Source organism: Caretta caretta, chromosome 3 (genome assembly GCF_965140235.1).
Source record: "Caretta caretta isolate rCarCar2 chromosome 3, rCarCar1.hap1, whole genome shotgun sequence".
NCBI classification, from domain to species: domain Eukaryota; kingdom Metazoa; phylum Chordata; order Testudines; family Cheloniidae; genus Caretta; species Caretta caretta.
This window is the reverse complement of record NC_134208.1, coordinates 199487684-199515119: the sequence shown is the minus strand read 5'-3', so window position 1 is coordinate 199515119 and position 27436 is coordinate 199487684. Positions and strand designations below refer to the sequence as shown.

The window sequence follows — 27436 nt, the reverse complement described above, 5'->3', positions numbered from 1 at the left end:
AGTGAAAGTGTTCTTAAAATGAACCACATGTGCTGGGTCATCATCCAAGACTACTAGAATATGAAGTATATGGCAGAAAGCAGATAAACAGAGCGGGGACATTGAACTCCTTGGGGGAGAATTGTGTCACAAATTTAATTAATGCTTTATTTTTTTAAACGAACGTCATCAGCATGGAAGCATGTCCTCTGGAATGGTGGCCGAAGCAAAAAGGGAAAACTAATGTTTAGCTTATCTGGCACGTGAATACCTTGCAATATCGGCTACAAAAGTAGGAGCATTGCCAGCAGATCGAGGGAAGTGATTATTCCCCTCTATTCGGCACTGGTGAGGCCATATCTGGAGTACTGTGTCAGTTTTGGGCCCCCCACTACAGAAAGGATGTGGACAAATTGGAGAGAGTCCAGCGGAGGGCAAAGAAAACGATTAGGGGGCTGGGGCACATGACTTATGAGGCGAGGCTGAGGGAACTGGGTTTATTAGTCTGCAGAAGAGAAGAGTGAGGGGGGATTTGATAGCAGCCTTCAACTACCTAAGGGGGGGGTCCAAAGAGGATGGAGCTCGACTGTTCTCAGTGGTGGCAGATGACAGAACAAGGAACAACCGTCTCAAGTTGCAGTGGGGGAGGTCTGGGTTGGCTATTAGGAAAAACTATTTCACTAGGAGGATGGTGAAGCACTGGAATGGGCTACCTAGGGAGGTGGTGGAATCTCCATCCTTAGAGGTTTTAAAGGGCCGGGTTGACAATGCCCTGGCTGGGATGATTTAGTTGGGGTCGGTCTTGCTTTGAGCAGGGAGTTGGACTAGATGACCTCCTGAGGTCTCTTCTAACCCTAATCTTCTATGATTCTAAGAGGACAGCATGTAAATGTAAACAAATGTGTTTGTCTTAGAGATTGACTGAACAAGAAGGAGGATTGAGTGGACTTGTAGGCTCTGAAGTTTTACATTGTTTTGTTTTTGTACACTTTTTTATTTCAATTACAGCAGAATACAATATATATACGAAAATGTAGAAAAACATCCAAAATATTTAATAAATTTCAATTGGTATTCTATTGTTTAACAGTGCGATTAAAACTGCAATAATCGCAATTAATTTTTTAATCGTGAATCGTGATTAATTTTTCTGAGTTAATCGCAAGTTAATTGCGATTGACAGCCCTACTTATAATTAAAATCAATACTACAACAGCAAAATAAGTTAACGAGTTGACTTAATTTACATACAGATTTTCACAATACATTCTAGCTAAATCAGAATACTCACAGTCTTAGGAGATATTCTTGCTACATAAAGACAAGAAGGATGGAGTTACTCCATTAAACGGACAGTCAACATGAAAACTGCAGTTTTAATGTACTGAAGTTACAAAATGACTATAAATGGAAGAGAGGAGAATACGTTTCTCTATTCTGTTTATTTTGCTGACTTGCAACATTGAATAAACATCAGGAGGAAAATTGTGGTAGTATTCAGCTCATCAAGCAAAATGGAACTTTCTATCTTAAGGGTAAAGCTTATGTGTGAAGGAGACAGCTTCCTTGGGTGCTGGTATGAGACTGTGAAAGGAACTCTACAGGAAGTAAGGACCATCAAACCTCACTACGCTGACTCTACTCCTCCTCGTCCTCCTCACACTCTCTGTCACAGGGCCAGAAAGGGTTACACAGCTAGCAGGCTAATTGACCCAGATTCAACCTTTATAGACATATTAGTAGATGACAGTTATGTTTTTGTGTGTTTACATGTATATTGTTAGGGGTTAACAATGTAACCAAATAGTTCCTGTCTATCGCTGTATTCTGTTAATTCAGAGATCAAAAGAAGATATTAACATTTAAACAAACTGTGATTGTAGTGATATCACTGTCTTCATTTCTCTTTGAAGTATGTAGCAAATCACATATAAATGGCTGGAGATAGGCAATTGCCTTATGTTAATCCATGTAGCTAATTACTGGTGATTTTTAGGAAATAAGAAGTTACTTCAAAGACACTACTGTCCACCCCAAGGACTGCATCCTGTCAAGAGGCTGCCAGTAATCTCTATAAAAAACTCTTGGGACCTGATCCTTTCATCTCAAATCCGTTTATGCTTCACCAAGGGAAGCTTGAGCCACAAGATTGAGGTCTCCAGTTCCATTCTGGTTTGCCCTGTGTGACAGGGTCAGGCCAGATGGCTACCGGAGAGTAATAGAAGCCAGATATATTAGTCCCAGGTTAAGTAGGTCCCTTTTCCCTGGTAAGGTAACAGGAAAGGTTCCAGAATAATCAGGATCCTTCTGAAGACAATTAAGACAGGCTGATTAGAACACCTGCAGCCAATCAAGAAGCTGCTAGACTCAATTAAGGCAGGCTAATCAGGGCACCTGGGTTTAAATTCAGTTTGTGGTGCACGTATGAGGAGCTGGGAGCAAGAGGTACTAGGAGCTGAGAGTGAGAACGCGGACTGTTGGAGGACTGAGGAGTACAGGCATTATCAGACACCAGGAGGAAGGTCCTATGGTGAGAATAAAGAAGGGGTTGAGAGGAGGGCATGGGGAAGTAGCCCAGGGAGTTGTAGGTGTCGCACAGCTGTTCCAGGAGGCACTCTAGACAGCTGCATTCCATAGGGCTCTGGGCTGGAACCCGGAGTATAGGGCGGGCCCAGGTTCCCTCCAAACCTCCCAACTCCTGGTCAGACACAGGAGGAGTTGACCTGGACTGTGGGTTCACGAAAACAGCCAAACTGAGGGCTGCCATGAAGCTCCAAGGCGAGCAAATCCGCCAATAAGCACAAGACCCACCAAGGCAGAGGAGGAACTTTGTCACACCTGATATTGGAACATTACACTGAACCTGTGGAATAATTTTGAAAGAACTCTTTGCAACGCTAAAGCTCACCAGCTCTACTATGAAACTGACCTAAGGACTCTATTCATGTCTGTATGTATAATGATCTTCTAACCCATACTCACTCTCTCTTCTTTTTTAATAAATGTTAGTTTCGTTAATAAGACTGGACTATAAGTGTGTATTTGGGTAAGATCTGAAATATTCATTAACCTGGTGGATAATGTGTCCGATCCTTTGGGATCTGTAGAACTTTTTATATGATGAACATGATTTTCAATAATCCTCATAATATTTGACTTGGCTGTCTGGGTGTGAGCCCGAAGTCTTGGCTGCTTTAAGGGAACTGTTTTTGGCTTCTGGGTAACTGATAAGGTATTGCAGAAGCTGTTTTGTTGCTGGCTTGGTGAATCTAAGTATTGGAATAATCACCAGTTTTGGGAGATTGTCTGCCTCATTCTTTGCAGTTTGCCCTAACTGAGCAATCTCAGCATGGCCCCCCTGGGACTCCAGTCACATCCTCCAAGTCCAAGGTGAACTTCTGACCTTGCCTTCTCCAACATATTCACACAGCAGCCTGTACATTAAAACAAGAAACCCAATACAAAACCCTACCAAAGCAAAACACTACCATTTTGGATGAGAGAGTGAAACATACATGAAAGATGTTAGTCACATCACTTATTGCACTACTGGAAGACACTCAGATACTATGCTGATGAGAGTGGTGTGATACCCTCTATAGACCAGAATTATACCTCAGAACACAGGAAAACAAAGACTAAATAGCTAGAGTTCACAAATATGAAAATACTGTGGTGACTAGCAACAATACAGAACCATAATATGAAATACATTGATGTATCATGGGAAGTCTAGCAAGACAGAAAGGGAAAACAGGATAGTTGATAGGAATAACTCATGGTACCTTAAACATTCAAACTTTAAAAAGTTAGAGCTTCTGAAACAACACAAACACAAAACAAAAACAAAACCAGTCATGATAAAAATATATAAAATGGTAGAAGAACCTCTTGATGGAGATTTTAGATAAAAATAAGACTCTTCTGGGGAGGGGAAGGACGCTCTATGAAGCATTTACATCAGAAACAATAAAGAGGACTTGACAAGGATGTTAGACCTGAAATTAGATTCACTAGTCATATTTTAGCTTGCAGGAATTTCTTGAATGTAATGAAAGCATGCCAGACTGCCACTCCTCTGTCTTGTGTACAGTTTATTCTGTTGGCCAACGTTTTTTAACAGTCTCGTGTAGACAAGTAGCACAACATTTAACATGTGCTAAGCTTGTTAAATTAAAGCTTATGGGCTTTAACTCAGTCAGCTTAATACATGTTGAAATACATTCTACCTTGTCAAACACATTAGTTAGAACATGTTGGCTAACTCATACAAACACACACCTCTTGCCCTTGTCTAGACAAGGCCTATACGCAAATTCAGTTGTTAGTCCTCTTGTATTAAATTCCCCAAATATATCAATCTCCTTGTTGTGCAACATTTAACATTTTTCCTTGTGGAGCAAGAAGTTGTGACTTGTATGAGAGAGGAGGAATCCCTGCTTCTCACTTGGTTGCAACTGCTGCCATAAGGGAGTAAGAGAACCTGGGCCAGTCTTGCTACATCTCCCCATTTGGAGCCAGATTCTGCCACCTTTACTCACCTTACTTTGTAAGTAGTCATGACTACTTGATGTGTCAGAAGCTACTCAGTGTAAGTCAGAATGTCAAAATGTGAATGCAAGACTGATATGGCCTTCAAGACTTCCCCACACAAACAGCTACCAGTATCGCCACAACTGCAAGGAGTCGGGATCCTTTATTTTCCATTCACCACCAAAAATTTTAGACATGACTTGCATTTTCCATATTGTTCTGTATACAGTAGCTCATGTTACCTGAAGAAAGTAACTACAATTCTCTTTAAGCCACCAAAAACTGCTCATAACTTGATACAACATATTCCTAACACAACAAGCCAGGCTTCTCCAAACAGCCCACTTCTATGCTCATATCACAACCCAAAAGGGGATGGGGTGGGGGGGAGGTTGCGAACCTGCTGTAGAGGGGTCATGGGATTGCCACCCTCACTTCTGTGCTGCCTTCAGAGCTAGACTCTGAAGGTAGCAACCACAGAGCTTCCTGCAGCCACAGGAGGTTCCTGGAGGTGGAGGTGGGTCTGATCTCCTCCCCTGCCCCCAGAGCAGCTGTGCAGGGGAAGGACAAGTCCTGTCCCTCCCCAGCCCAGCTAGAGCTAGGAGCCCCCTTTGCTGGGGTGCTCCTAAGAACAAGTGGACATCGGATTTCAAGGTCTGTGACGCATTTTTCACAGCCATGAAATTGGTAGGGCCCTACTCATATCCCAGCATGTTAAAGACATATGGACTGGAACACTGGTTTAGCTGAGAACCTTCATCAACAGAATCAAGAGAGTTAATGCCTCCTAAATCTCTTTAAGTTACTCTGTTAACAAGCTACATTCATTTAAGTACAATTGTGTGTCCTGCAATGTGCTACCTATATTTTTTTCTTGTTAAACCTCTAATTTCTAGGCCACTTAAGCAGACAAACTAGGAAATTTTAAATTTAGTTTATCTTGCTAATACATATAGGTCTAAACTGGAATGCTGAGCAGCAACTAATTCTAATACACAAAAGAGTAAATTTAAGTTGTTTCACAGTGCTCACAACATTTCTATGAGTTTTCTTCACGCTCACAGTACTGGACCTCCATGCTCCCACCCATGAAACAGCTTCCCTAACAGAATTAAAAATTAGCTGAAGTGATCATAAAAATAAAAGCCACTATCTTTGGTGATGCAAAACCCACTGCATACCCTAGAGACAGGTTCTTTCAGTTGCCTTAAATGTTTATCTTTAGTTCTTCTGTTGAAAGATGCTAAAAGTACTAAACCAAGATCTGCTATCCTAAATCAAGCAAAGAATTTTAAGGAACAGAAGAGTGTTCTGAGAATATTTTATAAGCTAAATTCAGTTACGTATAAGGCTAATTGTGGAAGCATCCACTAACAGTCATTCTCACACCTAAACCAAAATCTAATAAAGAATTATTAAGTTTAGCAAACCATGTTACAGTTATCATTAATTATTACAAAGTTTATTAATATGCCATTTTGAAACAGAATGTCAATGAAGTAATGTCTATCACCTATGCAACCTCTGTTCCACAATGCAATACAACTATTCACCTTAACATGATCTCATGACTGTCAGAAGAAACAAATTAGCTTTACATTTATACAGCACCTTCCTAAAATGATCCAAAAGCGCTGAAAAATATGCAAAATATCATCCACCCTGTATAGCATTGGGCTATATGGCAATAACACGTTCACTTGGTTTAATTCCTGAATTAAAAGTAAGAAGTACCTCTAGTTCGATTAGTGCCGCAGTCACTGCATCAGTTGCAAGAGCACCAGCCTGTAGTTTTTCAATTGCCTGTAAAACAGAATTTTTAGTTGATGATTTTGCATTTAATTATTATATGGCTAGTTCTAATGATTTTCTTGGCACTGAGTGAGACAGAATCCCCACCACAAGAATATTCAGTCTAAGGCTTTGTCTACACTATACAGCTTATCGCGACACAGCCATGTCGCTAAAAGTCGGGCAGCGTAGCCACTGTTTGTTGGCACTTTTGCCGAGAAAAGACTTCCACCCTGAACAAGCGGCATTCACGTTGTCGACGGGAGAGTGCTCCTGCCGACAACACACTGTTCACACTGACACTTGCTACAGCAAAACTTTTGTTTTTCGGGGGAGGGAGGGAGGAGGTTAGCACCTCTGAATGACAAAAGTTGTGTTGCTCAATTGCCAGTGTAGACATAGACTAAGAGGACAAATAAGACAAAAGGCACTGTGAGAGAAGAAATCTCTCTTTACAAGAGTTGATATTATTGTTCTGGCATCATGAAACCACACTGCACTTGGCAAAAAAAATGGACGGTTGAATCTGATAGTAACATATGTCTCCCCCACACTTGAACTAATGACAGGGCTCTGACACCAAAAAAACCAACCCTAAACTACACCGTGTCATATTGAGTTGCTGCCATTAAAATGATTAGTTGTACCATTGAGTAAGTTGGTCCAGATGTCAGCAACACACACAGTTGAAAGGATTAGATTTTTAATCATTAAATGTCAGTAAACATTGATTTCACCATATATACACCAACTGACGAAAATATTTCCATCAATGATAATTGAAATTTACAGAAAGCACAGTAAGAAAAATGTTGCTTGAGAACTTATCAGAGTTTGATTTAAGGATATTTATTTTGTATATTTTGACATGTGATGTTGACAATTTACAAAGCTTTAATTTTTTCAATCTCTCCATCTACTGTCATTAAATAATTATCTGACCCGCCACTGACTTCCTGACATTGTGAAAATTTAAATCTATTAAAAACATTAAAATGCTTAAAAATAATCATTTTTGAAATTATAAAAAATAAAACTCAAACTCTGCCAAGCCTAGCAACATAAATGCAAAATAAACAAGTGATGATCTTTGTTCAAGTTTGGCACTAAAAAGATATAAACTTTTGGAGCCATGTAGTAATTTCCCAGATCCATGCTGTACAAAAACCTAGAACAAACTTCTGGTCACAGCAAATTCCCTCAGTGAACTCACAAGAACTAATGAGGGCTGCATTCTTAGGGCATTTCTACACTTACCGTAGATAGATGCTGCGGCGACCGATCCATCGGAGGTCGATTTAGCAGGTTTAGTGAAGACTTGCTAAATCGACCGCTGATCACTCTCCCGTCAACCCTGGTACTCCACCAGAATGAGAAGCATAAGGTTCGTCAACAGGAGAATTTCTCCCATCGACCCAGTGCGGTATAGACATCACAATAAGTCAACCTAAGCTACATAACTTAGGTCGACTTAACCCCATTGCGTAGACCTGCCCTTAGTTGCAGCACAAATCTTATGCTGTTTATTCTTACTCAAATATTATGTTGGCTACCTAGCTCAAGGAACCAAATGGAATACCAAGTTACCATTAGCATTATCCTCAACAGCAAGCAAATTTACAACTCAGGCAAGTAAGTGGAAAAGTAGCGTCACAAAACAGAGATACCAGGTAGGGCTGAAGTTCAGTGTTAAACTATTCAAACTGTTAGTTACAAAGTGAGATTGGTATTTGGAGATGAGGGGTGGGATTTTCTAATAAGCCTATAAGATTTAGACACCCAACTCCTTCAGACTCCCCTGAAAAAAGTCAGCTATATAAATCTTCCATCAAAGCACTGAGAATTACTTTTTAATGGAGATGTTACCATACAATAAGGGAGAAGTGATTTTATATCGGCAAGTATTCAGATATGTTGCAAGTTACTTCCAATTTCAACAGTCTTTTTTCAAAAGAATCCGATAATCTCCACACCAGCAATAATCTATAAAACATTTAATATATAGGCCAAAGGTACATGTAGTTTTCTATATATCAAGTTACCTAGACCTCAAGATTCCCATTTGAATGGTTATGTTAAAATCAAATCTAAGTCAAATTGTAAACACACAGCATTTCATTAAACAAGCATTAAGTTACACGAGAGAAAAAACATTAATCCAATTAGCCCCATCAAATATTAAAGATTTGTAAATTTTAAGATGATAATTTTTTAGAAACTAGAATAAATTGAATAAACTTAAGCATGAGCAGATTTGGTCAAAAAATTTCCAATGGAAGATACTGACTTGACAGAACCAAGATATTCCACAGCAATGTGCTCGTTCTATCAAAAATGTTGACAAAAGCTAAGCAGACCAGCCAGTTGGGGCCCTCAGGGAGGAAGCTGAATTCCATTTCATTTCGCCGGCAATGGAGTTTTACAGTTTTGTCTCCGGTGAAAAATCTAGTTTTTGAGGTTTCATAATCTCAATTTCAGATGAAAATTTTCAAAAATTTGGAATTTTTTGCAAGACAGAAATTTCCATTTTGCAACCAGCTCTATAAACAGGCTGTATGCTAGAACTTTAGATGTACTGGAAATAGCAACAAGTGAACAACTGACTTTAGTAGATTTAGTGATTATGTCCTCTAACAGTGGTAGCTTTGGCAAAGGTCTAACTGTAAGAGTCCTCAATGCATATTTTTATTTCACACACTGTATAATTCATATGCAGCACAAGTCTTACTGCCTTTACTATCAGACACCAGGACCAGTTTGACAACACTTCGTCTAAAACACAAAAGTAGACAAAGTTACAGATAGCATGAGCAGATGCACTGCCACCTAAACTTGTTCTCATTCACACACTTACTGAATTGAAATCAATACATCTATTCTTTAACAATATCCAATTTGCAGCTGTTCAACTAATCAAGAGACAAATTACATTCACTTATCCTTCCACTTCTGTCCCAAACTTAACGGGAAGAATTAATAAATTCTTCTCATGTTCTATTCCAAATTCTGCCATAGACATGCTGTAATATCTTGGCCAAATGACAGTTTCTGATGTCCTTATGGAGAAAAGCAATAAAATCACTACAAAATCACCATTTAAATATCCAGGTCAGTCAGATGTCCATAGGTGGATGGATGTTCCATAAATAAGCTGTTGACTCAGGCCACACATATTAGGTGTATATCTTCCTGACCAGTGAGTGCCAGCCAGCCTTCAAGCAGCAAGAAGAGATACCACAGAAACATGATTTGGAATCATGATATGAAATGAAAAAAACACAATTTGTATGTGTACCTGGAGCAAGCCCTGGAACCATAATTGTTGCATGAGCAGAGAACCACCACTCTTTTCTTTTAATAATCCTCAAGTATTGCAGCCCTCTGAAGGAGAGAGAATGTGTATGTAGTTTCTGTGCAAGTGAAATAGGTATAGAGCAAACCATAATCCTTTGGGGGATTATGCAATACTGTTTATTGATCTGTTATTCAAATCACACTTCTCTTAAAGTTTTTACCATTCTTCCCTTATGAAGTGCACAGTTGTTTCTGTTTTTTTATTGCTATTTCTTTTTTGTCCACAGAAATGTAAACTCTTCAGAGCACAATTGTATCCAGGGGATAGTGTTAATGAATCCCAAAATAAACACTTCATGAAAACACACTTATGCACTTCTGAATAATATCCAAAACGCTCACAAAACAGATCAAAACTTTAGAGACTAGACCCAAAATCCTTTCATAAATTGAACTCTAGTAAACTCAGATTTGTTAGAAGCCTGTTGATCCTCTAAAGAAAAAAGTTTGGAACCGGGGAAGTCATACCTTCTGACAGGCTCTTTTGCAAACATGTTTGTATTCTTTAGCTTTGGATTCAGAATGATAACCTGCACCTATTATTAAAGACAGAAAAACAAAGTTAAGTACAGCTTATGGTAAGCAGTCAAACTAATATACTGGGACAGTGTTTTCACCAGGAATTACAATATAGGCTGACAACAGCATCTTAACTCAGATGTACATAACTCCATGTCATTTTGTAAAACAGAGACTACTGATCTATTTCCATCACAGATTAACACTTTCAAGCATTTCAAAATTAATCTAGAATAGCCACTGACAGTTATCTACACTACTGATGTAAGTGGAGAGGTACAACTTCCAGTATTTTACGTAAATATTCTGACCCTCTAAATATTCATTGGGAGATTCCAGTTTTGCCTATTCCTGGAGAGTTTCAGACATGACAGTTGTCACTATGTTAAGCCACCAAAAAAAATATTGCTATGGTTTTAAGGGTCATGCTCCACTTTTTCTTTTGTATCTTTGATCACGTGAGGTGGCCCTCCTTCCACTTTGATCCCTGCACTAGCTTTTTTTTTTTTTTTTTTTTTTTTTTTTTTAAACTACTGCTTCTGCTCTGTGACTGCAAGACCCAGTTTCTTGAGAAAGATTACATGGAATATGTCTCTACTACTCTCATTTTCAATCTCCATTTTGTTCCTGTTCCTTGCCTCCCCAAACTGACTCCAAGCATCTCTCCACCCTTACCCTAACCTTATGCCACTCTTTCCTGCCTCCACAGGTCTAGAAAACCAATACAAGTACTATCAGCAACAGAAGCCATAGTCTTAGAGTAATTTAACATTTATTTCTAGCAAACTGCCTTTTTCTTTCTTTTTGTTACTTGTGATATTCATCCCAGCTCCCTCTTCCTCATCTTCAGTGTTGTCTGCGCTTAAGCTTCTTTTAAACAATCAGTTTAGTTTATCAGAAACTAAACTAACACCAATAGTGGAGAAAATACACCATAAGCAACAGCATATTAAACACATCCATTTATTCTTAAAACAGTACAAGCAGGGTTTTTAAACACTGACTCAGAGCAAGGTGTCCTGTACATATTTGCTCACCTTAAAGGTCTTATTCTTTTAAAAAACACACATTACAACCTTTAGCTCCTTGGGCATTTTAAGCATCACCAGGCTGCTTTAATCAGCTGCAGTTGTAAGACTGTAGGCTCTTTGGGGCAGGATAATTCTTTGTTCCATGTTCCTATGGTGCCTATTATAATGGGGTCCTGGTCCCGAACTGGGGCTACTAGGAGCCATGGTGATACAAATAATTCACTTCCCACTATAGTCCAGAAACAAATGTTAAAGACGAACCTGCCACTATATTTAACAAGATTCCTTGTAGTATCAAGGAAATAAATGTATTATTTTCTCTAGAACGTTAACTATACTAGAAGTTTTTGGAACCTTAATTTCCCAATGGATGCAGCATCAATCAAGGTGGAAGGGACAATTGGTATAACTGCAAACGTAGGTAATTTACAAGTCTGAAAAATCTTGGTGTACATAAATCTAGTGTTTCCTCAGGCCAAACACCCTAAAGTGCTCCTTTTCCCTTCACACATCTCCAGCTCACTTCCTTTCTTTTATTAAATTGGACACACAAATTCAGGAAAAAATTGTCCTTATCCCCACAACATAAGAATTAAGCATCAACCAAGGCAATCAGTCAGGATGTCACAGCGTGCTAAAGAAAAGGTTTTCAACTAGACAGCATGCTGTGATCACTATTTAGTGTATTTTTTCACAATACTTGTGCTTGAGAGAGCATACCACCATGTGATCAGGTAGCAAAACAGTTAAGGCATTTGTGCTGTGACCCAAAGAGTCATCCCATTATCCAACATATTCTACCATCTCTTGTAGCCACAAAGCATTGTGGGATTAGGGTCACAGAAGAAACAGTAAGAAGTTTCTGGGTGCTGTGAGGGCAGCTGGCTGAAGGGACTGGTGCTGGTGTGGAGGACACCATGCGTAAACTGCAGAGTGCTCAGCTCTGAGGCAGCACAGCTGCAAGAGTCTATGAAGCTGAAGACACAGCCCCTTTAAGCATTGCCTTTCCAGCCTGAATTAGAATACTGAGCATGTGATGGGAAAAGGGAGCTGCTTTGTAACTTGGTGATGGGCAGGAAGATGTACAACAGGATTGAAACCAGGAGTCACAGCAGCAGCAAGGTAAAGAGAGAGGACCAAGGAGCAAACTGCTCCCTTTCTCCACTGTCTAAATATCCATAGGGTCCTAACATCGCATAATTTAGCTGCTCTCTCAGACAACATGATATGACCCAGCTGATGCCCCCTTGCAATCCATCAATTGAGTAGTGCTGACAAAACATGGTAGAAACTAAGTGCACAAGACACGTCACGTAGCTTTTCCCCACAGCCCAATGCCAGCCCTCCATGTATGGACTGTGAAATTGCAGAGTTATCTCCTCCTCAAACACAGGTTATATCATCACATGGATAAGTGCCAACAAACCGGCCTGAAACCCACTGCATGCTGGATGACAGAAAATTGGGAAATGTTCCTTCCATCTTTGACTATCCCAAAACAGGCCCCTGTTCTCCAAACCCACCCTAACTTAAATTCAGCAAACATGTAGGAAAGAAGGAGGACTGCACTGAGCCAGAAGTACTGGCATGCTACACATTTGCACATTTTTAAGAGTAGCTAAACAGCTTTTGTTCAAGCTTAGCAAAAAGGCACTGAAGAGTTCTCTCTTGTACCAAAACCAAGCATGGGAAGTCAGGTCAAAAAGAAATTTAAGTTATAAGCAACCACTAAAAAGGAAGGGTTATAATTGAAGCTCTCTTCTTCAATTACAGTGCTCATGGCTTTCCATATTGTAGGAGGTAGGTCATGTTTTAATTCCGGTCCATCATTACCCCTCACAGACTAGCCTGATGCTCTAGTCCCCCACCCTATTCCTGAGGAAATAGCTCAGCTTCACACAGCCCGACCACCTGCAAAACCCCCACTCGGGTATCCAGAATAGGTAGGTTACTGAGGACTGGTTGAGACTCCTAAATGGATTTCAGAGAGTGTTCCGAGAGACTTAGAACCTTCTTGAGGCATACATTAAAATCTGATACAGATGGCATGCACTCTTCCTTTCACTGAAAGGGAGAAATGACTTTGAGGGGTCTCTGTGCACATGAATCCTGGAGGACAATCCAGGCCATCACGTTAGCATTAGAACTCTCACTCACAGCAGAAACAGCCACAGAGGTTTGCATAACTCACTTAGGATTTTATTACAAATTTTAAAAAACCACCTCAGTTCTCAACTTCTGGAATCTTACCTGCATGTACAAGCACAAATCCCACTCGTTTCCCTTTTTGGATCGATTTTGTTTCATGCTCCTTCACTATCACCTTCACGGCAGTAACCTGGGATGATTTGGAAGGTAACACTTCTACTGAACTCATCCCCTTCTCCATGATCATACTCCAGGGTCACCATCTTCTACCGGAAAGAGAGCATGCTTTCATCCAAAAGTAAACTCTGGAGAGGATTCACCCTAAGGTAAAACCATATGTAAATGTTACGTAATTTTTTCCACTGAACACAGTTCAGGCAAATTTATGCAAAAAGCATTTTATGAGAAACAGCAGAAGATTCATGTTAAAGTTAGGTTGTTTTTTCCACTTAAGCAGGGATCGAGTTTTGCATCTTCCATTTTACAGCTCATAACGGGAGTAAAAACGGACTTTTCCAGGTATTTATATAAATTACTTAGGAGGCTCTAAGTTTACTTTGAGTCTACAATTTTTCTAGCCCATCTAAGCTACTGATTTGAGATTTGAAGTTTAACTATGGTAAATTTTAGCAAAGGGAAAGTTACTTTAAGTTTATGATCTTTTTATTTGACATTACATCCATAACGTATCTGTTCTGATTATGATCATCAAATCTGTGCGGCACTGATGGTCCAGAATCTCAACCTTTGCTTTTTAAGGAAGTGTTTCCAGCACTTACAGTTGTGAAGAAAATATTAGACAGAAAACAAAACATGCTCTTTATAGTTATCAGGAGTTCAATTAATAAAAACCAGGACTTTGTCAAAGTTCCCAGCTGCTAAGCTGATGAGGCATTTTCATAAAGAAACTGTGTCATGAAATGAAGAGCTGCTGCTGCTGCGATCCTTTCAAAAATCAAAGGACTGGAAAAATTGATAAAGTGTTGCATAACAATGAAGGTTGCTACATAACATGCCTGACAAAGCCTCAAAAGAACAGTAGATACCCTCTTTTCTTCCACCCAAAGACCCAGACTTCACTAATACCATATCCACCAAACACCATAGCCTCAAGTCGGCCCTGATAGTGTTGTGGCACCCTTTCAGCAACTCCTTTCACAAACCTGGGCGTGGTTTCCCAGAAGTGGACAGCAAAGGAGAGTCAGAAGAAGAGTCTCGTCTCTGGTGGTGGGAGTTTAGGGAAGAGGATGTTGGAAGACTGGCATTCCGACTAACGCAGAGATATGGTTGAGATGCATTGTCTGTGGTATGTGGCATCTCTAGAGGCAAGACTAAACGATATATACTGTCAGACTGCGTACTCTTTTCTGACTTTTTGAGGTTGCATCAGGTATGTGATCGATACAGCAGTCTTAACAGACACACAGATACCAAGTTGTGTATCAAATAAATATATTTGTGTTTCTCCTTAAGGTATTATACAATGAAAGGGCTTGCATACAGTGCAGTGGTAGCCAAACAGAAAGGTAAGAAAATGCAATTTACTTGTAAACAGAAAGTTATGGTAAAAAGTGTAACTGTGTTACCAAAAAAGGATGGATGTACTGTTCAGTGAAGTGAGTGCTCCCAAAAACTAGTAATTTAAAGATGCCACAATAAAAATTTTCCATCTTTTATCCTCAGTTATATTCCATGAAAACTTCTTATTCCTAGGAGGCCAAGATACAAACAAGGTTTTTAAAAAACCATGACAGCAAGAGGAGCCACCACAGTTAATCCACATAGTGTGCACAGCGATGGTACTGTAGCTATGCTGGTATAATCCCATAGGGTAGACACAGTCACAGACACAATGACCAAAGGGATTTTTCCCATGGGTGCAGCAACACCACCTCCCCAAGCAATGGTAGCTAGATTGACAGAAGCATTCTTCCATTGACCTAGCTGTGCTTACACTGGGTGTTAGGTCAGCATAGCTACCTCAGTCAGAGATGTGGATTTTTCACACTCCCGTGCAATGTAGCTAGGTTGACTTCAATTTTAAGTGTAGACCAAGCCTTAGTCATCAGTGTTCAGCAGGATCTCTAGGTTCACCTAGTTTGGAAGAACCGAGTGTTGGTAACTTTTTGCAATTTCAGAAGATGAATAAAGTTTTGATGATTACAGAATGATTATGGAAAATTTAAACTGGTGGTCTAGTACCTAATGTATGAAGTACAAGCTTCCACTGACAGCAGGAAGTAGTTTTCAGAAGTCAGGCACAGAACATCAAAGCTAATCAACACTTATGGCTTTACATCTGCAAAGCACTGTACACATCAATCAAGAGGCAACATCTCTCAATTTAATTTAAAACAGTGGGTAGTTCAAAAGGTGGAGGGTATATTTAGTATATGCAACAAAGCTATTTCTGTACACATAATTCAGATGAACTTGCAGCTTTGGAACAGGAGTGGAAAGTATAACAGCAGCTCAATATGATGTATGTATACAGCTCATATTGACATTGGGACTAATTGCAGCCTACATACTACTAAAGTGAATAAAGATGGCAGAATCAGGTGGGGGGAGGGGCTCAGCAGAGGGGTCCGGATGCTGGGGCAGCAGGGCTTGGGGGGATGGGGACTCCAGGTGCAGCAGGTTGGGGCTCAGTGGGATGGGAGTCCGGGAGACTCGTTGGGGGCAGACTGGGGGCAGTGGGTGGGACTCATCAGGGTGGGGGTTTGATGGGTCTGCTTAATGGGGGAGCCGCAGCTGCTGCTGCGGAGGGGATGCCGCATGCCAGGCTTCCGCTTCCCTCCCCCATTCCCCTATTCCATCCCCATCCCATTCCCCTTCCTCTCCCCTGCTCCTCATTCCCACATCCCTCTCCCCACCCTATCCCACACCCCTTCCTTTCCCCGTGGCCCCCGCCCACAAACTACACCCATGGGCATCCCCAGCCCCACAGTGATTTACCTCTCTGCCAGCTTGCTCTGGGTGACGGAAACAAAGCGCCTGTGCTGCCGGGGAGAGGAGACAACTCTTCCATTTTCCTTTGCTTCCCCATCATTTTCTGCAGGGAAGCAAAGAAATCTGCGGGGGATATGAATTCTGTGTGGTGCAGAATTCCCTCAGAAGTAATAATATTTATATAAGCAATTCTATAGCTTAATACATATTTCATATTCTTAATTTTTACACTAAAGAATGGTGATTTATGCATTTCTTATTTACTAGATTAATTTTTCCTCATGATTTGTGTCAAGCTTTATTAGGATAAAACTACAGTTCAACTGAAAATGCACAAAAACCACAACTAATTCCTTTATTAGTTAAATAAAACTACCTTGGTTATGCTGGATATATAAGAAAAAAGTAAGTTGATCAAAACACGTTCTACATTTAAAACTAATTGATTTATTAAACAAAGGAAATATTACCTGTAACTAGTGGATTTAATTGATTGTTTCTGGTCACAATGACCTTCAAGATTTTTGATCTCATTGTCTGACACCTAGTTTTTATTCATATAGTGGAACAGGAAAACAAGCTTTCCTGCTTTTTCAACTGCCACTGGCTTCTTGAAACTTTGAATAAACTAGCCATTGAACTGACCTGGTTGAATAAACTGAAAAGAAAATATTCTCTCTGCACCTGTAGAAAAGGCTACTGCTGTCAAAAACTGGATTAGCACTTCAACATACTCCCATTCCAGGTGCTTATTGAAAGACTTCCACCAATACAGAAGTTTGATTTTCTTTAAACTTCAGCAGCAAACATTTACGGATTCATATTTTTATTCAATTGATTAATACATTATAATACATTCAGGCCTTAACATAAATTTATTTAAAATTGATAACCTATGTTAATTTTTTTGCTTAAATAATCATTTATTTAACCAATAGTTGGAGTATCCCAGTCATTTCAGTGGAACTTCCGTGTAAATTTTCATACTGCTTCCTAAGCTTTGTTAAATATTTAGAAAAAAAAAAAAAAAAACCAACCTTATGGCACTGCTAATTAGAAATGGTTTAAATAATTTAAAGTATTTTTACTGCATCAGAATACTGTTATATAATAATATATTCATCCAGATACTAAGTATTAAAGATACACAGCTCACACCATCCTCAGAGGTAGATATTTCCCTTTTACAAACAGGCAGAGGTTCAGCGAGGTTAAGCAGTTAGCCAAGTACACAGCAATTCAGTAATGCTGTGGTCCCAACTCCAACAACTAGCCAGCACTAATGCATTTAAAATTGCCAAATTGTGGGTTTAAGAAGAGTGAAACTCTAGGCTAGGTTCACCATCAGCAAATAACATGTTTAACCCTACTGACCTCACGGGCATAGTTCTCATTGCTAACGAGACTGATACTTACCCTCTCTTATACAAATGTTTATTAGCAGTTATATTTTGATAAGGTACTCAATGCACAGAAAGGATGCCATAATACAGTTTATTTAGGGCTGTCTATTAATCGCAGCTAACTCATGCGATTAACTCAAACAATTAATCACAATTTAAAAAATTAATTGTGATGAATAGCAGTTTTAATCGCACTGCTAAACTATAGAATACCAACTGAAATGTATTAAATAATATTTTTGGATGTTTTTCTACATTTTCAAATATATTGATTTAAATTATAACAGAATACAAGTGTAAAGTGATCACTTTATATTATTTTTATTACAAATATTTGCACTGTAAAATGATAAACAAAAAAATAGTATATTCACCTAATTCAAGTACCATAATGCAATCTCTTTATCATGAAAATGCAACTTATAAATGTAGATTTTTATTTTGTTATATAGCTACATTCAAAAACAAAACAATGTAAAACTTTACAGCCTACAAGTCCACTCAGTCCTACTTCTTATTCAGCCAATCACTAAGACAAACAAGTTTGTTTACGGGAGATAATGCTGCCCACTTCTTATTTACAATGTCACCTGAAAGTGAGAACAGGCATTTGCATGGCACTTTTGTAGCCAGTATTGCAAGGTATTTACGTGCCAGATATGTTAACCAGTCATATGCCCCATCATGCTTCAGCCACCATTCCAGAGAACATGCTTCCACGCTGATGAAACTTGCTAAAAAAAAAAAATGCATTAATTAAATTTTGACTGAACTCCTTGGGGGAGAATACTATGTCTCCTGCTCTTTTACACCCGCATTCTGCCATGTATTTCATATTATAGCAGCCTCGAATGATGACCCAGTACATGTTGTTCGTTTTAAGAACACTTTCACGCAGACTTGACAAAATGCAAAGGCGGCACCAATGTAAGATTTCTAAAGATAGCTACAGCACTCAACCTAAGGTTTAAGAATCTGAAGTGTCTTCCAAAATCTGAGAGGGACAAGGTGTGGAGCATGCTTTCAGAAGTCTTAAAAGAGCAACACTCTGATGCAGAAACTACAGAACTTGAACCACCAAAAAAGAAAATCAACCTTCTGCTGGTGGCATCTGACTCAGATGATGAAAGTGAACATGCGTCGGTCTGCACTGCTTTGGATCGTTATCAAGCAGAACTGGTCATCAGCACAGTGGTTGAAGATGAAGGGACATATGAATCTTTAGCACATCTGGCACATAATTATCTTGTGATGCCGGCTACAACAGTCCCATGCAAATGCCTGTTCTCACTTTCAGGTGACATTGTAAACAAGAAGCAGGCAGCATTATCTCCTGCAAATGTAAACAAACTTGTTTGTCTGAGTGACTGGCTGAACAAGAAGTAGGACTGAGTGGACTTGTAAGGTCTAAGGCTTTACATTGTTTTGTTTTTGTGTGCAGTTACTTTTTTTGTACATAATTCTACATTTGTAAGTTCAACTTTCATGATGAAAAGATTGCATTACAGTACTTGTATGAGGTGAATTGAAAAATAAATTTTCTTTTGTTTTTTTACAACATAAATATTTATAATCAAAAATAAATATAAAGTGAACACTGTACACTTTGTATTCTGTGCTGTAACTGAAATCAATATACTTGAAAATGTAGAAAAACATCCAAAAATATTTAAATAAATGGTATTCTATTATTCTTTAACAATGCGATTAATTGCAATTAATTTTTTTAATTGCTTGACAGCCCTAATTTATTTAAAAAAAAAAAGATTCGTATACTTAATTTTGGCCTCTGTGTATATTAACTCATTTAATCTCTAATTAACTTTAGGAAGTAAATACAATGACAATTTTGTTTATCAGTACAGTTGAATGGCGCCATGGATAGAAGTAGGAATAGCCCCATTTATACCCAGGCTTGCAGTTTGCTTGCTGGGGACAACATTTGTGAGAAACACTCCCTATGTTATATGGCAGGGGTCTCCAAACTACGGCCCGTGGGCCGGATCCGGCCCGGGGCTTCCATTTGTCCGGCCCTCCAACCAACAGGGGAGAAGCGAACAGCTAAGCAGGCATGCCGAGCAGGCAGAGGGAGGGGCCGATGGCAGCAGCTAACGTGGGGCGGCAGCACAGCTGAGCTGTGCAGAGGGGTGAGTGCCCCCGGGAGCCAGTATCCCCCCAAAAGGGGAACCAACTTAGGGGAGAGTTGCTGCTGCAGCCGCGCAGGCCCAGACCCCTGCCTTAGAGTAAAAATACAAGCCAGATGCTTCATTACATCTCCAATAAATGGAGTAAAGAAGATGGAAATTAACAATTTTATAATGGTTAAATTTTAACTACAGGACTAATAGAACCAAACAGTCCCAACCAACTGAGTAGAGTAGTGTTTTTTTTTTTTAATGATTTTGCATATATCTGCATATATTTAATTTCTTTCACAGTTGCTTCGGCCCTCAAAGCCCCTTCAAAAATCTAATATGGCCCTCAAATCATAAAGTTTAGAGACCCCTGTTATATGGCATAAGATGACATATTTCTTCTCCACGGAAATGACATGAACAGAAGGGCCATAGATGAGTCACCCCATAAATACACTTCTAACTGTGAGCTATTCCTTTACATCCATCCTACCATAATTTAAGCATGGATGCAACTGAGCACTGGCGAGAGTACTGGTGACCCACCAAAGCATCAAAGGAAGAACATACATTTTTGTTGGAATCCCTCATAAATAGGGATATTTTTTAAAAATACTTGAACAAAGCAGTATTTTAAGAACAAGGCTACAGTAATTAAAACCTGAAGGACATTCTTCTCCAGATTGCAAATACTATAGAGATAGAAACATGCTGGGCCTAAGTTATGTGACAACATGCATTTAAACACTGTAAATTTACACACCTGTAGATTTGAAAGGCTGTAGATTTTATACCAGCATTACAATGCCCCAGTTTGCATGTCCTATGCTGTAAACAAGGCAGTGCAATCTCCACAAAAATCTTTCCATTTTTAACTTCACTTCCACATCAAATCTACAAGTTGTGATACCGGTCATATCCCTGCTATTCCCCCCAAACGCCACCTCAAGCTCCACATGTACCCCCTTAAAGTTTTCCCATTCTAGCTGTTCTAGTTGTCTTCCCCACTTGTTCCTATCCCCATGCCCCTCGCCCTTCTAAATTCCTTCATTCTCTTTTCCAGCTCTCCTCTAAGCATGAACTTCTACCTCCCCACGACAACAGTGCACCACTCTATCATCTCTACAGCTGCAAGCACATTGGGGGCTGAACTCCAACTAATGTCCTGAAGCACTCTAGCCACAGACAGCCTCATAAAGGAGACTAACCATGGAGACACAACCAAGAGTGCCTCCCCCACTTGGGAGAAACTAGCAGTTGTTTGGGACCGCACTAGGGTGCGCTCAAAAACAGGAGTCTCCCAGGTTGTATGGGAGACTTAAGAGGTCTGTTGTTAAGCTGCCACATTGCACTAGCCACCTTTTACGTCCTACTTCTGACTTGTTCATAACACTTGCCTGTAAGAACTTACAATCTAGTGATAAACACTCTAGTGATGGGAGTATATAGATACCTAAGTACATTTGACAAGTGAGCAACAAACATGGAAGGATGCGGTAAGGAAGAATAAACATTAAGTTATGTCCATATCTTGAGGACGCAATTAAAGAATGTCTTCTTTATTAAGATATAACTCAGTTCCCATGTGCAACATTGATGAGTTAGTTTTTGAAGGCATTTTAACTAAGACAATGGTCATTTGGCAAAAAGGGAACAAGAGGCCGTTCATGCATAACAAGCAACAGGTAAGGAGGCAAAGAAAGAAGATGAGAGAATTTTGGACATAGTGAAACAGAAGCTTCCAGGCAGATATCGATAGATCAGAGGAAATGCAATATGAGAGAAGGTCTCAAGTTCAGACAGTGCAATTATGAAGGACCTAGAACTCAATACCTGAACTGCGAATTCGGTATGCTGGGAAAAGAGAAACTAGTGAATGAATGTAAAAGACAGAGGTAATATGGACTGAATGACAAGAAGGAGAGTTTTCAGTAACAGTATTTTGAACAGGCTCTATGAAGATAATAGGGGCATCAGGAAGACTGAGAAGAAGGTAGCAGTAACTGAGGCAGGATTGGACTAGACATAAACAAGCAATAACCACAAAGATAGTCAAGAAATAACTCTTATATTAACAGTAATTAACAGCAAAATTAGATCATGATTTAGATGTGGTGAGAGATTTAATATTACTAAAGTCAATTATGCACTTTTTGAAAAACCTGTTCCCAAAACGGAGGCTAACAAAAGCAACAGGAAACCATTTTTTTGGTTAACAATTAGAAATAAAGGAACACGTTTTTAACAAGGAGTATTATTAAGCATTAGAAAAAGTGAAGTGTTGGATTGTTCATCACTTGATGTCTTCAAGTGAAGACTTTTGCCAAACACGAATTAGTGGGCGCACTATAGAGATGATGGGTGAAATGTTAGGAACCATGATATACAGAGAGGTCAGACTAGAGCTATGGGTCCCTTCAGACTTCATGGCCGTACACAACAACTTACAACAACGCTCACACAAAGGTTGTGTTTCCTAAGCAAATGTAGTTACTGTGCAAACGCTCTCCAAGCAGGTTAGGAGTACCTGAGAGGGCCTCAGTTCAGAACTACCTATACCTCACAGCATAGCTAAAGCAGCACCAATCTGGGCGCAGATGGAGGTCAGGCCCCAGTGACATCACAGCACTGACGTCATGCAGGCCCACAGCCCCACACTACTCTCTAGCGAGGATAACTCACCGCACGTGACATCACCACCCCAATGTGACGTCAGCAGGTGACACCATAGCAACGCACCCCACGACAACAGGGGAACACCACCACGTGGCGACCACAAAACGAGCCCGGGGGGGGACCAGCGAGATGACGTCCCACCATCTCATGGTGATGTCATCGGGCCACACCCCGGCGGACGACACGAGCCCGCGCTCGGCTCCCCACCCAGAGTGGCCCGGTGCCGCCGCAGCGCTTGGAGGCAAGCGAGCCCCGCCCGGAAGGAGGAGGGGGCGGGTGGGGCCCGCGGCTAGAAGGATCGGGGTGGGAGGCACTCACCCGCCGCGGTCACCAGCCTCGCGCGCACCCGGAACCGCTCAACCGCCGGCAGCCTCAGGGAAGGGGAGCCACCCCGCCCCCCTCAGGCTGTCAGTGGGCCACTCCGATCACGTGACATGAAGAGGCCGGACGCAGCCCGAGTGCCCATTGGCGGGCAGGGTCCGAATACCGCCTGCGCCCGCCCCCTCCGGGGCAGTTCTGCCAATAGAGAGCGGAGGGGGCGGCGCTAAAGCGCTTCGCAGAGGCCGGGCGGCGCGGGTGAGCGGAGGCGGCAGGAAGGGCCTTAAGCCGCCGGCCTCGCCCCGCCGGCTGCCTCCTCTCACCCGGCCTGCGCAGCGCGCGGCGCCTAGGGCAGCGCGCCCTCCGGGCTGCCGTTCGTTAACCCCTTACGAGCCGTTCGCGGGCCCCGCCTGAGGGGCTCCCGGCCCTCGCCCTCCCCGCCGGGTCGTCCCGCCCGGCGCGGCAGCCGGCCTGGGAGGGGCTCCTGCGAAGTGGCCTCGTTGTCAGAGGTTCCGAGCACCTGTCGCTACTGCTGAAGGCCGCGCGGAGGGACCAGGCGGGAGGAGGCTGAGGGGCTCCCCCTGTTCTCTACAGGCTCAGCCGGAGCCAAGGGCTCGCATCCTGCTTCAGGGACGGGAGCAGGCCCTGCGAGCCCACCCCTCAGGGCTCCTCTTGCCGAGATCCCGCGCTCCCTGCCCTGGAAGCCCTGCGCGTTCATTCAGTGTCCGGTGTCACAGGCAGGCGCTCTCTGCTGTACACATGATTTTTCCCAGTGTTGGGATGTCTGGCTTCTCTTTGTTTGCAGGGGCCTCTCATTAAAAGCCAATAAAAGGAAGTATTTCTTCACACAATGCAGAGTCAACCTGTGGAACTCCTTGCCTGAGGATGAGTTGAAGGCCAAGACCATAACAGCGTTCAAAAAAGAACTAGATAATTTCATGGAGGATAGGTCCATCAATGGCTATTAGCCAGGATGGACAGGGATGGTGTCCCTAGCGTCTGTTTGCCAGAAGCTGGGAATAAGCAAGAGGAGATGGATCACTTGATGATTACCTGTTCTGTTCATTACCTCTCGGGCACCTGGCACTGGCCACTGTCAGACAGGATACTGGGCTAGATGGACCTTTGGTCTGACCCAGTATGGCCATTCTTCTGTTCCTGTCTGGAGGTGGGGAGTCTTCCCTGCTTGATTTGGACAGAAGCTCATTCCACTTTGGGTCCTCTCCATCTCCTGCTTCTCATCAAATTTAATACAGTAGAACCTCTGAGTTAAACTGACCAGTCAACCCCACACCTCATTTGGAACCAAAAGTATGGAATCAGACAGCAGCAGAGACCCCAAAAAAGCAAATACAGTCCAGTACTGTTAAATGTAAACTATTTTTTAAGAAGGGAAAGCAGCATTTTTCTTCTGCATAGTAAAGTTTCAAAGCTGTATTTAATGTTCAGTTGTAAACTTTTGAAAGACTAACTATAATCTTTTGTCAGTTACGAACAATTTTCATTCCCAAGCTGGTCCTAACGCAGAAGTTCTGCTGTAAGTAGATGACCACCTGTCAGCAAAACGTTGAAAATTGCTCTTCCTGGCTGAATTCCCCTAGGTTTGCAGTGCCTAAGCAGACCCTTCAAGCATGGCACACACATTATGTGGGAGCTCTGCCCGTTTTTTTTTTTTTTTTTTTCCCCTTGTGCACAATGCATGTGCTTTTATTAGTCTCAGTTTTCAATACAAGTCTCTGTTCAGGTAATGCCTTTCAAAAGGCTTACCAAGCTGGTTAAGTACTACAAAGGCACTGATTTGTTATGCAGCCTTTCTTCAGAAATTAAGGGCCCCCTGCTTTGTGAAGGGCTCTTATTGTTCAGCAAAAGTGTTCTGCATTATTCATCTGAGTCTAAGTGAAATTCAGGAGCCAAAAATCTCTGCATGCTTAATCATCTTGTTCACAGAATTTGGGCTTTACCACCAATCCTGGATTAGAAGAGATTAAACGCAGTCCCATGGGTCCTTTTAGGATATATTACTGGGTGATTTGGCTGTCAGCACCTTAAAACCAGGGATGTTGTACAGACACATGGAGAGTGGCCTCTCAGGCCTTAGGGACAGCATGTCTGCAGCCCGTCCTCCTTAAAGAGAAACACATGTTCAGAGTATATGCCTGCCAGCACTTTGCTAGTGGCCAGTTTTAGCCTATGGTTCCTTGTGGTCTCGTACAGCTGTACAAATACACTTTTGTCCACATGCTGACTATCAGGAGCTAGCTGAGCTATCTTGTCTTCTCTTTCATGGGACTGGTGGCTATAGAGTTTTTTTTTTTTTTTTTTGGGGGGGGGGGGGTTGTTTTTGCTTGCAGAGTACATGCAAAGCTGGTCAAACCCATACCTTGTTGGCAAGTTTATTGTGCACTTTTGCTTGGTTTTAAGCTTCTTAAGATCACTATCACCGCAAGAAGCTTGGCCTCAATCAATTTGATTTGCTTTCAGTTGAATGTGCCCTCCTAAATATTGTTCTACATTGACAGGACATTAGGAATGAAGGGGAAAGGCACTTCAGTGAAGAAGCATTGAACATTACAAACTCTCAGTGAAAAGTGCAGTACACACTCATGTTGCATACGTTTTGCTGCCCCATTCCTAGATTAGTTGGATGGATTTCCGGTGTGTCTGATGCAATACAATATGGCATTCATGTGAGCCGTAACAAATGCACAGAAAGACTGTCCACTTCCTGGACTGTAATATTGGGGAAGGGACAGGATAAAGGACAGTGTTGTTAAAGGGGTAAAGATATTGTTACTGCTTTTTGACCCAGGTGCTTAGCCACTATTCAGGGTCTTGTGGGTTGTTTCCATTAGGAAGAGAAATTGATGATAGACTTAGGTATTTCGAGTCATAGACTTCAAGGACAGAAGGGACTAACATCATCTAGTTGACCTTTTGAGCGTTTCAGGCTACAGAATCTTGCCTATCCACTCATGAATTAGACCCATAACTTCTGGCTGAGTTACTGAAGCCCTCCAATCATGATTTAAACATTTCAAGTTACAAAGAATCCACCATTTACACTAGTTTAAACCTGCAAGTAACCCGTGCTCCATGCTGCAAAGGAAGGGAAAAAAGCTCCAGGGTCTATGTCAAACTGACCCAGAGGAAAATTCCTCTCTAACCCAAATATAGCAGTCAATTGGACCCTGAGCAGTTCAGCAAGACCCACCAGCCAGACTCCTGGGAAAGAATTCTCTGTAGTAACTCAGAACCCTTTCCATCTAATGTCCCATTATCAGCCATTGGGGATGTTTGCTACTCGCAGTCGCAGGTTGCCTATATGCCATTGCAGGCAGTCTCATCATACTATCCCCTTCAGAAACTTAACAAGCTCAGTCTTGAAGACAGTGAGGTTTTTTTGTTCCTGCTGCTCACTTGGAAGGCTGTTGCAGAACTTCACTCCTTTGATGGTTAGAAACCTACATCTAACTTCAAACCTAAACTTGTTGATGGCCAGTTCATATCTTGTGTCTACGTTGGTCCTTAATTTAAATAACTCCTCTCCCTCCCTGGTATTTATCCCTCTGCTATATTTCTAGAAAGCAATCATATCTTCCTCTCAGCCTTCATTTGGTTAGGCAAAACAAGCACTTTGAGTCTCCCCTCATAAGCTAGGTTTTCCATTCCTCTGATCATCCTAGTAGCTCTTCTCTGCACTGTTGCAGTTTCTTAAACACAGGAGACCAGAATTGCTCACCATATTCCAAATGAGTTCTCACCAGTGCCTTGTATCATGGCAATAACACTTCCCTATCTCTACTGGAAATACCTCACCTGATGCATCCTAGGATTGCATTAGCCTTTTTCACAGCCACATCACAATACCACTGAAAGATACATACAATCTGCCCAATATAGCACTGTATAGTTACACCCAATGTAACACTTTTGGGATTTGTAAGTGAAGATTCCTTAAATAAATAAAACTCTTGATTGATTTAGAATTGCTATGGTACATGAAGCCTGTTTTTTATATTTTCATCTGTGCAGTAACTTTTTAACATAAAAGCAAGATGGTTCCATATATATCATTGTGTGTCTACATAAAGTAATAATGCTGTTTCCCTTCATGTTCTGTTATGAACCTGGAATTCTACCTATTAAAACAGCCTATGGATACAATAAACAAGGAAGATTTATTCTGGAAGTAATACATAAACGTCAGTCCTAGTTAAGTCCCATTTGTGTCACTTCAATGTTTCCTGTAGTCAGATGATGGCAGAATCCCCCAGTGCGGGGGAAGCATCACCAAACAAAGCCACTTTTCTCCGCACTTTACAAGAGGGGGCTTTCCAAAGCGGGGGGCATGTATTGGGGCAAGAGGAGCTGGAGCCAATCTGCAATCTGCTCCAGTGATTCTGGACCAATGGGATGGCACTAGGAGGCAACAACATAGGTGGAGGAAAGGGTATGAGCAAGGGTAAAAGAACAGAGGGAAGTCATAGAGGCAACCAGATGCCAACCACCACACGCAGGGAATCAATTTAGGACAACCATAGGGATTTTCATGGGAGTGAGCTTGGGAAAGGACTGAGTAAAATCTGAGCAAGGATAT

The 27436-nt window shown here is 41.3% G+C and overlaps 1 protein-coding gene across 11 annotated transcripts in view; it reads right to left on the bottom strand.

The window, feature by feature from the left end:
• The window catches only part of TASP1 (taspase 1), a 166159-nt gene extending 143218 nt beyond the window's left edge, over positions 1-22941 (bottom strand). For 4 of the 11 annotated variants that reach the window (XR_007355589.2, XR_007355590.2, XM_048842611.2 and 1 more), the window contains exons 1-4: positions 22840-22941; positions 13458-13676; positions 10126-10193; positions 6247-6315 (exon numbers count right to left, since the gene is read on the bottom strand). Coding sequence is in view for 9 of the 11 variants with exons in the window: in XM_048842611.2 (XP_048698568.1) it covers positions 6247-6315; positions 10126-10193; positions 13458-13602 (282 nt within the window). In the remaining 2 variants the exon portion in view is untranslated. Of the gene's footprint in view, positions 1-6246; positions 6316-9598; positions 9692-10125; positions 10194-13457; positions 13677-14941; positions 15065-15335; positions 15450-16313; positions 16429-22527; positions 22685-22839 lie in introns of those variants that run through there. The other 7 variants (XM_048842619.2, XM_048842620.2, XM_048842612.2 and 4 more) reach the window with 6 other exon arrangements.
• Between the last annotated feature and the right edge of the window lie 4495 nt (positions 22942-27436).